General features: G+C 59.8%; 1 protein-coding gene across 4 annotated transcripts in view; it reads right to left on the bottom strand.

Annotated features, from left to right (window-relative positions):
* The window catches only part of FBXL6 (F-box and leucine rich repeat protein 6), a 236,357-nt gene that overhangs the window by 122,946 nt on the left and 101,189 nt on the right, over positions 1-12,222 (bottom strand). For all 4 annotated transcript variants that reach the window (XM_063921065.1, XM_063921066.1, XM_063921067.1 and 1 more), the window contains exon 3: positions 9,407-9,565. In XM_063921065.1, the coding sequence (XP_063777135.1) occupies positions 9,407-9,565 (159 nt within the window). The remainder of the gene's footprint in view (positions 1-9,406; positions 9,566-12,222) is intronic.

Raw genomic sequence — 12,222 nt, 5'->3', positions numbered from 1 at the left:
GACCTATGACCTCTTCTGTAATGTAAAGATGCATCCCTGTGTCCAATGGACAACGGGATTACAGTATTCATTGTATTGCTTTTGGAAGACTTGTATAAATAAAGCCTGCTGCAGCCTGGCCGGGCACAAGACTCACAAAGTTATTTATTTGATGACGGGGGACCGGACCGGGAAGCGCACGCGAATATTCTCACGTATGTACATTGACTGTAGCCATTATTCTGTTATATATATTGTCTTGTATTGTAGTGTATAATTTGTATTGTAAACCCCCTTTCAGAAATAATCCACTGTGGTGTCGGAACCCAGCGGTAAACTCACAATTGGTGTCGTGTGCTCATTGCCCTGCTAAGGTTTAAAGTGTATTATTACTATTATTGCATAGCATTGCTGTAGAAGGTTTAAAGTGTATCTCTGGGTGTGTATGTGCTGCGAATACTTTGTACCGTCAGCGCGGCATGTGTACGCAAAGTCCGTACACTACGGAACCCTTTTACGCTAATAGCGTAAAAGGTGCGTAGTGTGAATTAAGTATAGCGGCCACAGCGGCTAAAGGTTTAAAGTGTATTTAAGGTGTTTTTAAGGTATAGCTTTCATTCCTGTAAAGATAATCAGCTTTATCAAGTGTCAGCGCTGTATACAGGCGGTTTTACAAGGGAGACCTTACCCTGCAGTCCCGGAGACCAGCCGCAGCTATACCTAAGATGGCGCCCAGCGTCTCAGTCAAGGAGTGCAGGAGAGTGTGAGGCAGCTCCAGGGCGGGAAAATCTGCGGTGATATGTCGCACTGGGCCGGGGGAGGGGCTACAGGTCAAGCGCCGCCTCCCCTAGGCTGGACTTCTACCCCAGGTACTAGCGAGCCTTATTAAATGGGGTGTTAGTACACCCGACCAGTACTCTTACGCCCTGGCGGTGCGTGGTGACAGTGCCCACGCCAGCTCCGCGAACCGTCTCCCTAGGTTGCGGACGGAATGCGATTCAATGGCGGGTCCGCCTGGGGGACCCTCTTACCTCCTCCCCGTAGCAGCCACGTGATCCAGGAGAGCGGTCTGCGACTGTGAGCCTAAGCCGGAGCGGCTCCGCGCAAGTACCCAGGAACAGGCCGCGGGAGTATGCAACGCCGCTTGGGAGGTGATGGAGCCGCAGCGCTGAAGTGTCACCCTGACATACAGCGCTAACTGCCCAGAGAAGTTTGAAGTCTTCTTAGAAAGCTTTTTCAGGGCTGCCCAGTGCAGCCCCCGTTATGTGACCTGCTTCTACAGGCACCAACTCGAAACTGAGGTCACAGTGCCTGGAGGCGGGGTTATAGAGGAGGCCCCAATGCATCCTGGGACAGCCTAAAGCTTCAGCCTGTTGGTGCCTCTGGATCAAGATCCAGTCTACACCCAGATGTTTCCCTGTGGAAACCAGTGTACCCTGCTGCAGAAAAACAACATAAAAAAGAAAGACTGGCATTAGCTACAATGAATAATTACACGGCGCCTCTGGGAGAGGAGCTGAAAGTGGAGCTTTCTGGAAAATGACATCAGCTATGTGTACAAAGAGAAGACGATGATACATACTGGGACACATGGAGGGGGCTTGGTTATGTTTTTGGGCTGCGTTGCGGCGTCTGGCACGGGCTGTCTTGTATTTGTTCTGGGCACAATGAAATCTCACCTAGACCGGTGTCCTTACTCCGCCAGGTGGTCTACTGGGGTCCCTGCTCCATGACAGTGTCCACACCAGCGCCATCGTCCGTCTCCCCAAACCGCGGCGGATCGCTATGAGACCCTCAAACCTGCCCCCCGGTGATGGCCACGTGATCCCAAGAAGCGTTCCACAGTGGTGTCTCATCGCCATGGACGCCCCAGCCGCAAGTACCCGGGCCAGCCAGCGGGAGAATGCCGCGCCGCGTGGGGGGTGATGGAGCTGCAGCGCTGAAGTCACCCTGCCATAACAGCCCCCCTGTTCAGTGACCCGCTGCTGCAGCACCAACTACAAAACTGACCTGACAGTGCCTGGAGGCGGGGTTACAGAGGAGGCCCCAATGCATCCTGGGACAGCTAAAGCTTTTCCTGTTGGTGCCTCTGGATCCAGATGCATTTCTACAATCCCGATGTTTCCCTGTGGAAACCTATGTACCCCGCTGCAGAAACAAGATATACTTTCTGTGGGTGCCACACAGAAATCACTGGTGGAATGTAAGGAACACAAACGTGAAAACAGAACCTTGGCACAAGGAGGAGAAAACCTCAGCAACGAAAGGGTTAATGGAACTCAATCCACCTAAACCCCCTGGCACAGTGCATTCATTAGGAAGGGGCGAGGCACTTGTACAGCGGTGCCTCTGTAAAGGACACATTACGTTGCCTTTATACTGACATACTGTAGTTACAGGGATCAGAGGCGGTGAATCTATGACCCCTCTTCCCATAGTCCAGCGTATCACGCCTGGCACCTGACCCTGTACCGGGCACAATATTACACCACCTGTGCCAGGGTGCGCCCATAGTCCAAGGTCCGCTCTGCGCCTTGCGATTACGCACGAATCATGTTTATTAATGTCCGCTAATGAGACACTGCATACACCCGACGTGACCTCTGACCACCATGAATGTCCCGGGGAGAGATCGGGTGGTGCAGTATAGGGGGATAGAGGTATATCCTTCACGTTCCCACCTCATTATACACACGCACTATTCTCTAACATCCCCCTATTTCCAGGCAACCAACATACTGGGGGGAATTCAAATGTTGGAAAAGTGGGTTGGGTGTCTGTCTATTAGATAGGAAAAAACAGACGCCCAACTGACTCTCCCCCAATGTCTGGGCTCCGGCGCTGAACATATGTTATATGATGCTATAGATGATGTGTGATGTCAGTGCTGTGATGTAATGCTAGCATCAGAAGGGATGCAGTCAGGAACCTGGCAGTGTGACTCCGATGGACAGAATCCGACACATCCTGTCAGTAAGTACTGGGGTTGGGGTTAGGCTGTGGGAGGGGGAGGTTAGGGTTAGGCTGTGGGAGGTGAGGGTTAGGCTGCGGGAGGTCAGGGTTAGGCTGCGGGAGGTTAGGGTTAGGCTGTGGAAGGGGACGGTTAGGGTTAGGCTGTGGAAGGGGACGGTTAGGGTTAGGCTGTGGAAGGGGACGGTTAGGGTTAGGCTGTGGAAGGGGAGGGTTAGGGTTAGGCTGTGGGAGGGGGAGGTTATGGTGAGGCTGTGGGAGGGGGAGGTTATGGTGAGGCTGTGGGAGGGGCAGGTTAGGGTTAGGCTGTGGGAGGGTACGGTTAGGGTTAGGCTGTGGAAGGGGACGGTTAGGGTTAGGCTGTGGAAGGGGACGGTTAGGGTTAGGCTGTGGAAGGGGACGGTTAGGGTTAGGCTGTGGGAGGGGGAGGTTATGGTGAGGCTGTGGGAGGGGGAGGTTATGGTGAGGCTGTGGGAGGGGGAGGTTATGGTGAGGCTGTGGGAGGGGGAGGTTAGGGTTAGACTGTGGAAGGGGAGGGTTAGGGTTAGGCTGTGGAAGGGGACGGTTAGGGTTAGGCTGTGGGAGGGGGAGGTTATGGTGAGGCTGTGGGAGGGGAGGTTAGGGTTAGGCTGTGGAAGGGGACGGTTAGGGTTAGGCTGTGGAAGGGGACGGTTAGGATTAGGCTGTGGGAGGGGGAGGTTATGGTGAGGCTGTGGGAGGGGAGGTTAGGGTTAGGCTGTGGGAGGGGGAGGTTAGGGTCAGGCTGTGGAAGGGGAGGGTTAGGGTTAGGCTGTGGGAGGGGGAGGTTAGGGTTAGGCTGTGGAAGGGGAGGTTAGGGTTAGGCTGCGGGAGGGGAGGTTAGGGTTAGGCTGCGGGAGGGGAGGGTTAGGCTGCGGAAGGGGAGGGTTAGGCTGTGGAAGGGGAGGGTTAGGCTGTGGAAGGGGAGGGTTAGGCTGTGGGAGGGGGAGGTTAGGCTGTGGGAGGTTAGGGTTAGGCTGTGGAAGGGGACGGTTAGGGTTAGGCTGTGGAAGGGGACGGTTAGGGTTAGGCTGCGGGAGGGGAGGTTAGGGTTAGGCTGCGGGAGGGGAGGTTAGGCTGTGGAAGGGGGAGGTTAGGGTGAGGTTGTGGGAGGGGGAGGTTAGGGTTAGGCTGTGGGAGGGGGAGGTTAGGGTTAGGCTGTGGGAGAGGGAGGTTAGGGTGTGGTTGTGGGAGGTTAGGGTTAGGCCTGGGGGAGGGGAAGGTTAGGGTTAGGCCTGGGGGAGGGGAGGTTAGGGTTAGGCCAGGGGGAGGGGAGGTTAGGGCTAGGCTGCGGAAGGGGGAGGTTAGGGCTAGGCTGCGGGGGTGGAGGAGGCTAGGCTGCAGAGGAAGGGAGGGGGAGGTTAGGGTTAGGCTGCGGGAGGGGGGGTTAGGCAGCGGGAGGGGGGGTTAGGGTTAGGCTGTGGGAGGGGAGGTTAGGGTTAGGCTGTGGGAGGGGGAGGTTAGGGTTAGGCTGCGGGAGGGGAGGGTTAGGATGTGGGAGGGGGAGGTTAGGGTTAGGCTGCGGGAGGGGAGGGTTAGGCTGTGGGAGGGGGAGGTTAGGGTTAGGCTGTGGGAGGGGGAGGTTAGGGTTAGGCTGTGGGAGGGGGAGGTTAGGGTTAGGCTGCGGGAGGGGGAGGTTAGGGTTAGGCTGCAGGAGGGGGAGGTTAGGATTAGGCTGCAGGAGGGGGAGGTTAGGGTTAGGCAGCGGGAGGGGATGGTTAGGGTTAGGCTGTGGGAGGGGGAGGTTAGGGTTAGGCTGCAGGAGGGGGAGGTTAGGGTGAGGCTGCGGGAGGGGAGGTTAGGGTTAGGCTGTGGGAGGGGGAGGTTAGGGTTAGGCTGCAGGAGGGGGAGGTTAGGGTTAGGCTGCAGGAGGGGGAGGTTAGGGTGAGGCTGTGGGAGGGGAGGTTAGGGTTAGGCTGCGGGAAGGGGAGGTTAGGGTGAGGCTGCGGGAGGGGAGGTTAGGGTTAGGCTGTGGGAGGGGGAGGTTAGGGTTAGGCTGTGGGAGGGGAGGTTAGGGTTAGGCTGCGGGAGGGGAGGTAAGGGTTAGGCTGCAGGAGGGGGATGTTAGGGTTAGGCTGCAGGAGGGGAGGTTAGGGTTAGGCTGCAGGAGGGGAGGTTAGGGTTAGGCTGCGGGAGGGGGAGGTTAGGGTTAGGCTGCGGGAGGGGAGGTAAAGGTTAGGCTGCGGGAAGGGGAGGTTAGGGTGAGGCTGCAGGAGGGGAGGTTAGGGTTAGGCTGTGGGAGGGGGAGGTTAGGGTTAGGCTGTGGGAGGGGGAGGTTAGGGTGAGGCTGTGGGAGGGGAGGTTAGGGTTAGGCTGTGGGAGGGGGAGGTTAGGGTTAGGCTGTGGGAGGGAGGGTTAGGGTGAGGCTGTGGGAGGGGAGGGTTAGTTGAGGCTGTGGGAGGGGAGGTTAGGGTTAGGCTGCGGGAGGGGAGGTCAGGGTGAGGCTGTGGAAGGGGAGGTTAGGGTTAGGCTGTGGAAGGGGAGGTTAGGGTTAGGCTGTGGAAGGTGAGGGTTAGGGTTAGGCTGTGGAAGGGGATGGTTAGGGTTAGGCTGTGGAAGGTGATGGTTAGGGTTAGGCTGTGGAAGGGGAGGTTAGGGTAAGGCTGTGGATGGGGAGGGTTAGGGTAAGGCTGTGGAAGGGGAGGTTAGGGTTAGGCTGTGGAAGGGGAGGTTAGGGTTAGGCTGTGGATGGGGAGGTTAGGGTTAGGCTGTGGAAGGGGAGGTTAGGGTTAGGCTGTGGAAGGGGAGGTTAGGGTTAGGCTGTGGAAGGGGAGGTTAGGGTTAGGCTGTGGAAGGGGAGGTTAGGGTTAGGCTGTGGAAGGGGAGGTTAGGGTTAGGCTGTGGATGGGGAGGGTTAGGGTTAGGCTGTGGAAGGGGAGGTTAGGGTTAGGCTGTGGAAGGGGAGGTTAGGGTTAGGCTGTGGAAGGGGAGGTTAGGGTGAGGCTGTGGAAGGGGAGGTTAGGGTTAGGCTGTGGAAGGGGAGGTTAGGGTTAGGCTGTGGAAGGGGATGGTTAGGGTTAGGCTGTGGAAGGGGAGGGTTAGGGTTAGGCTGTGGAAGGTGAGGGTTAGGGTTAGGCTGTGGAAGGGGAGGTTAGGGTTAGGCTGTGGAGGGGGAGGTTAGGGTTAGGCTGTGGAAGGGGAGGTTAGGGTTAGGCTGTGGATGGGGAGGGTTAGGGTTAGGCTGTGGAAGGGGAGGTTAGGGTTAGGCTGTGGAAGGGGAGGTTAGGGTTAGGCTGTGGAAGGGGAGGGTTAGGGTTAGGCTGTGGAAGGTGAGGGTTAGGGTTAGGCTGTGGAAGGGGAGGTTAGGGTTAGGCTGTGGATGGGGAGGGTTAGGGTTAGGCTGTGGATGGGGAGGGTTAGGGTTAGGCTGTGGAAGGGGAGGTTAGGGTTAGGCTGTGGAAGGGGAGGTTAGGGTTAGGCTGTGGATGGGGAGGGTTAGGGTTAGGCTGTGGAAGGGGAGGTTAGGGTTAGGCTGTGGAAGGGGAGGTTAGGGTTAGGCTGTGGAAGGGGATGGTTAGGGTTAGGCTGTGGAAGGGGAGGTTAGGGTTAGGCTGTGGAAGGGGAGGTTAGGGTTAGGCTGTGGAAGGGGATGGTTAGGGTTAGGCTGTGGAAGGGGAGGTTAGGGTTAGGCTGTGGAAGGGGAGGTTAGGGTTAGGCTGTGGGAGGGGGAGGTTAGGGTGAGGCTGTGGGAGGGGAAGGTTAGGGTTAGGCTGCGGGAGGGGAAGGTTAGGGCTAGGCTGCGGGGGTGGGGGAGGTTAGGGTTAGGCCTGGGGGAGGGGAAGGTTAGGGTTAGGCCTGGGGGAGGGGAGGTTAGGGTTAGGCCTGGGGGAGGGGAAGGTTAGGGCTAGGCTGCGGGGGTGGGGGAGGCTAGGCTGCAGAGGAAGGGGGGGTTGTTAGTGTTAGGCTGCAGGAGGGGGAAGTTAGGATTAGGCTGCGGAGGAAGGGAACGGGATGGTTAGGATCAGGCTGCGTGAGGGGGAGGTTAGGGTGAGGCTGTGGGAGGGGGAGGTTAGGGTTAGGCTGTGGGAGGGGGAGGTTAGGGTTAGGCTGCGGGAGGGGAAGGTTAGGGTTAGGCTGCGGGAGGGGAAGGTTAGGGCTAGGCTGCTGGGGTGGGGGAGGTTAGGGTTAGGCTGTGGAAGGGGATGGTTGGGGTTAGGCTGCGGGAAGGGAGGTTAGGGTTAGGCTGCGGGAGGGGGAGGTTAGGGTGAGGCTGCGGGAGGGGAAGGTTAGGGCTAGGCTGCGGGGGAGGCTAGGCTGCAGAGGAAGGGGGGGTTGTTAGTGTTAGGCTGCAGGAGGGGGAAGTTAGGATTAGGCTGCGGAGGAAGGGAGGGAACGGGATGGTTAGGATCAGGCTGCGTGAGGGGGAGGTTAGGCACGGGGGTGGGGTAGGTTAGTGCTAGGCTTCAGGAGGCGGACATTAGGGCTAAACCACTGAAGTGGGGGAGGTTAGAGCCAGGCCGCAGGGGTGGGGGAGGTAGGGTTAGGCGGTGGGGGGAGGGTTAGGGTTAGGCTGCGGGAGGGGGAGGTTAGGGTCAGGACGCAAGGGTGGGGGAGCTAGGGCTAGGCTGTGGATGGGGGAGGTTAGGGCATATTAGGGATGGAACGGGAGGGTTAAGCTGCGTGGGGTGGGGGAGGCTAGGGTTAGGCTGCGGGGGGGAGGAGGTTAGGGAAGGGAGGGAATGGGATGGTTACGCTGTGGGAGGTGGAGATTAGGACTAAACTGTGGAGGAAGGGTAGGGGGGGTAAGGGTTAGGCCGCAGGGGTGGGGGAGGTTAGGGCTAGGCCACAGGGGTGGGGGAGGTTAGGGCTAGACCACAGGGGTAGGGGAGGTTAGGGCTAGGCCGCAGTGGAGGGGGAGGTTAGGATTAGGCTATGGAGGAAGGGGGGTGAGTAAGGGCTAGGTCGCAGTGAAGGGGGAGGTTAGGATTAGGTTGTGGAGGAAGATGGGGGGAGGGGGGTTAAGGGTTAGGCCGCAGTGGTGGGGGAGGATAAGATTAGGTGGCAGAGGAGGGGGGGGTGGTGTTAGGATTAGGCTGTGGAGGAATGGGGGGGGGGGGGTAAGGGTTAGGCCGCAGTGGTGGGGAAGGTTAGGATTAGGCGGCGGAGGAAGGGGGAAAAGGGGGTTAGGATTAGGCTGCGGAGGAAGGGGGGAGGTTAGGATTAGGCTGCGGAGAAGGGGGGGTTAGGATTAGGCTGCGGAGGAAGGGGGGGTTAGAATTAGGCTGTGGAGGAAGGGGGGAGGTTAGGATTAGGCTGCGGAGGAAGGGGGAGGTTAGGATTAGGCTGCGGAGGAAGGGGGAGGTTAGGATTAGGCTGCGGAGGAAGGGGGGGATTAGGATTAGGCTGCGGAGGAAGGGGGGTTAGGATTAGGCTGCGGAGGAAGGGGGGTTAGGATTAGGCTGCGGAGGAAGGGGGGGATTAGGATTAGGCTGCGGAGGAAGGGGGGTTAGGATTAGGCTGCGGAGGAAGGGGGGTTAGGATTAGGCTGCGGAGGAAGGGGGGGTTAGGATTAGGCTGCGGATGAAGGGGGGGGGGGGGGTTAGGATTAGGCTGCGGATGAAGGGGGGGGGGTTAGGATTAGGCTGCGGAGGAAGGGGGGGTTAGGATTAGGCTGCGGAGGAAGGGGGGTTAGGATTAGGCTGCGGAGGAAGGGGTGTTAGGATTAGGCTGCGGAGGAAGGGGGGTTAGGATTAGGCTGCGGAGGAAGGGGGGGTTAGGATTAGGCTGCGGAGGAAGGGGGGTTAGGATTAGGCTGCGGAGGAAGGGGGGTTAGGATTAGGCTGCGGAGGAAGGGGGGGTTAGGATTAGGCTGCGGAGGAAGGGGGGGGTAAGGATTAGGCTGCGGAGGAAGGGGGGGTTAGGATTAGGCTGCGGAGGAAGGGGGGTTAGGATTAGGCTGCGGAGGAAGGGGGGTTAGGATTAGGCTGCGGAGGAAGGGGGGGTTAGGATTAGGCTGCGGAGGAAGGGGGGGATTAGGATTAGGCTGCGGAGGAAGGGGGGGGGGTAAGGATTAGGCTGCGGAGGAAGGGGGGTTAAGATTAGGCTGCGGAGGAAGGGGGGTTAGGATTAGGCTGCGGAGGAAGGGGGGTTAGGATTAGGCTGCGGAGGAAGGGGGGGGGGGTTAGGATTAGGCTGTGGAGGAAGGGGTGGGGGTTAGGATTAGGCTGCGGAGGAAGGGGGGGGGGGGTTAGGATTAGGCTGCGGAGGAAGGGGGGTTAGGATTAGGCTGCGGAGGAAGGGGGGGGGGTAGGATTAGGCTGCGGAGGAAGGGGGGGTGGGATTAGGCTGCGGAGGAATGGGGGGGTTAGGATTAGGCTGCGGAGGAAGGGGGGGGGGGTTAGGATTAGGCTGCGGAGGAGGGGTGGGGGGGGTTAGGATTAGATCTATTACACTGGTCATTACAGGACACTGAGGAGACATAATGATTTTAGACCCTGACCTCTTCTGTATCAGCATCTCCACTGTCTCCTGGATCTTCTTCTGGACGTTGGGTGGATTTTTCTTGGTGGGAACGACCCAGCAGACACTGACAGACACGTTCCGCCAGAGGATAGGACTGGCAGCCACTTGGTACCAGCGTTGGCAGACCTGCGACACCCTGGGAATGAGACAGGACAATGAGAGATAGAGAGGGGAGGAAGCCCCGGGGCAGACGGCCCTCCGGCCAGCTCACCTGCGACACCCTGGGAATGAGACAGGACAATGAGAGATAGAGAGGGGCGGAAGCCCCGGGGCAGACGGCCCTCCGGCCAGCTCACCTGCGACACCCTGGGAATGAGACAGGACAATGAGAGATAGAGAGGGGAGGAAGCCCCGGGGCAGACGGCCCTCCGGCCAGCTCACCTGCGACACCCTGGGAATGAGACAGGACAATGAGAGATAGAGAGGGGGAGGAAGCCCCGGGGCAGATGGCCCTCCAGCCAGCTCACCTGCGACACCCTGGGAATGAGACAGGACAATGAGAGATAGAGAGGGGAGGAAGCCCCGGGGCAGACGGCCCTCCGGCCAGCTCACCTGCGACACCCTGGGAATGAGACAGGACAATGAGAGATAGAGAGGGGAGGAAGCCCCGGGGCAGACGGCCCTCCGGCCAGCTCACCTGCGACACCCTGGGAATGAGACAGGACAATGAGAGATAGAGAGGGGAGGAAGCCCCGGGGCAGACGGCCCTCCGGCCAGCTCACCTGCGACACCCTGGGAATGAGACAGGACAATGAGAGATAGAGAGGGGAGGAAGCCCCGGGGCAGACGGCCCTCCGGCCAGCTCACCTGCGACACCCTGGGAATGAGACAGGACAATGAGAGATAGAGAGGGGCGGAAGCCCCGGGGCAGACGGCCCTCCGGCCAGCTCACCTGCGACACCCTGGGAATGAGACAGGACAATGAGAGATAGAGAGGGGAGGAAGCCCCGGGGCAGACGGCCCTCCGGCCAGCTCACCTGCGACACCCTGGGAATGAGACAGGACAATGAGAGATAGAGAGGGGGAGGAAGCCCCGGGGCAGATGGCCCTCCAGCCAGCTCACCTGCGACACCCTGGGAATGAGACAGGACAATGAGAGATAGAGAGGGGAGGAAGCCCCGGGGCAGACGGCCCTCCGGCCAGCTCACCTGCGACACCCTGGGAATGAGACAGGACAATGAGAGATAGAGAGGGGGAGGAAGCCCCGGGGCAGACGGCCCTCCGGCCAGCGCACCTGCGACACCCTGGGAATGAGACAGGACAATGAGAGATAGAGAGGGGAGGAAGCCCCGGGGCAGACGGCCCTCTGGCCAGCTCACCTGCGACACCCTGGGAATGAGACAGGACAATGAGAGATAGAGAGGGGAGGAAGCCCCGGGGCAGACGGCCCTCCGGCCAGCTCACCTGCGACACCCTGGGAATGAGACAGGACAATGAGAGATAGAGAGGGGAGGAAGCCCCGGGGCAGACGGCCCTCCGGCCAGCTCACCTGCGACACCCTGGGAATGAGACAGGACAATGAGAGATAGAGAGGGGAGGAAGCCCCGGGGCAGACGGCCCTCCGGCCAGCTCACCTGCGACACCCTGGGAATGAGACAGGACAATGAGAGATAGAGAGGGGAGAAGCCCCGGGGCAGACGGCCCTCCGGCCAGCTCACCTGCGACACCCTGGGAATGAGACAGGACAATGAGAGATAGAGAGGGGAGGAAGCCCCGGGGCAGACGGCCCTCCGGCCAGCTCACCTGCGACACCCTGGGAATGAGACAGGACAATGAGAGATAGAGAGGGGAGGAAGCCCCTGGGGCAGACGGCCCTCCGGCCAGCTCACCTGCGACACCCTGGGAATGAGACAGGACAATGAGAGATAGAGAGGGGCGGAAGCCCCGGGGCAGACGGCCCTCCGGCCAGCTCACCTGCGACACCCTGGGAATGAGACAGGACAATGAGAGATAGAGAGGGGAGGAAGCCCCGGGGCAGACGGCCCTCCGGCCAGCTCACCTGCGACACCCTGGGAATGAGACAGGACAATGAGAGATAGAGAGGGGGAGGAAGCCCCGGGGCAGATGGCCCTCCAGCCAGCTCACCTGCGACACCCTGGGAATGAGACAGGACAATGAGAGATAGAGAGGGGAGGAAGCCCCGGGGCAGACGGCCCTCCGGCCAGCTCACCTGCGACACCCTGGGAATGAGACAGGACAATGAGAGATAGAGAGGGGGAGGAAGCCCCGGGGCAGACGGCCCTCCGGCCAGCGCACCTGCGACACCCTGGGAATGAGACAGGACAATGAGAGATAGAGAGGGGAGGAAGCCCCGGGGCAGACGGCCCTCCGGCCAGCTCACCTGCGACACCCTGGGAATGAGACAGGACAATGAGAGATAGAGAGGGGAGGAAGCCCCGGGGCAGACGGCCCTCCGGCCAGCTCACCTGCGACACCCTGGGAATGAGACAGGACAATGAGAGATAGAGAGGGGAGGAAGCCCCGGGGCAGACGGCCCTCCGGCCAGCTCACCTGCGACACCCTGGGAATGAGACAGGACAATGAGAGATAGAGAGGGGGAGGAAGCCCCGGGGCAGATGGCCCTCCAGCCAGCTCACCTGCGACACCCTGGGAATGAGACAGGACAATGAGAGATAGAGAGGGGAGGAAGCCCCGGGGCAGACGGCCCTCCGGCCAGCTCACCTGCGACACCCTGGGAATGAGACAGGACAATGAGAGATAGAGAGGGGGAGGAAGCCCCGGGGCAGACGGCCCTCCAGCCAGCGCACCTGCGACACCCTGGGAATGAGACAG

The sequence above is a fragment of the Pseudophryne corroboree genome, chromosome 5, assembly GCF_028390025.1.
Source record: "Pseudophryne corroboree isolate aPseCor3 chromosome 5, aPseCor3.hap2, whole genome shotgun sequence".
NCBI lineage: Eukaryota > Metazoa > Chordata > Amphibia > Anura > Myobatrachidae > Pseudophryne > Pseudophryne corroboree.
This window is presented reverse-complemented; position numbering and strand designations above follow the sequence as displayed.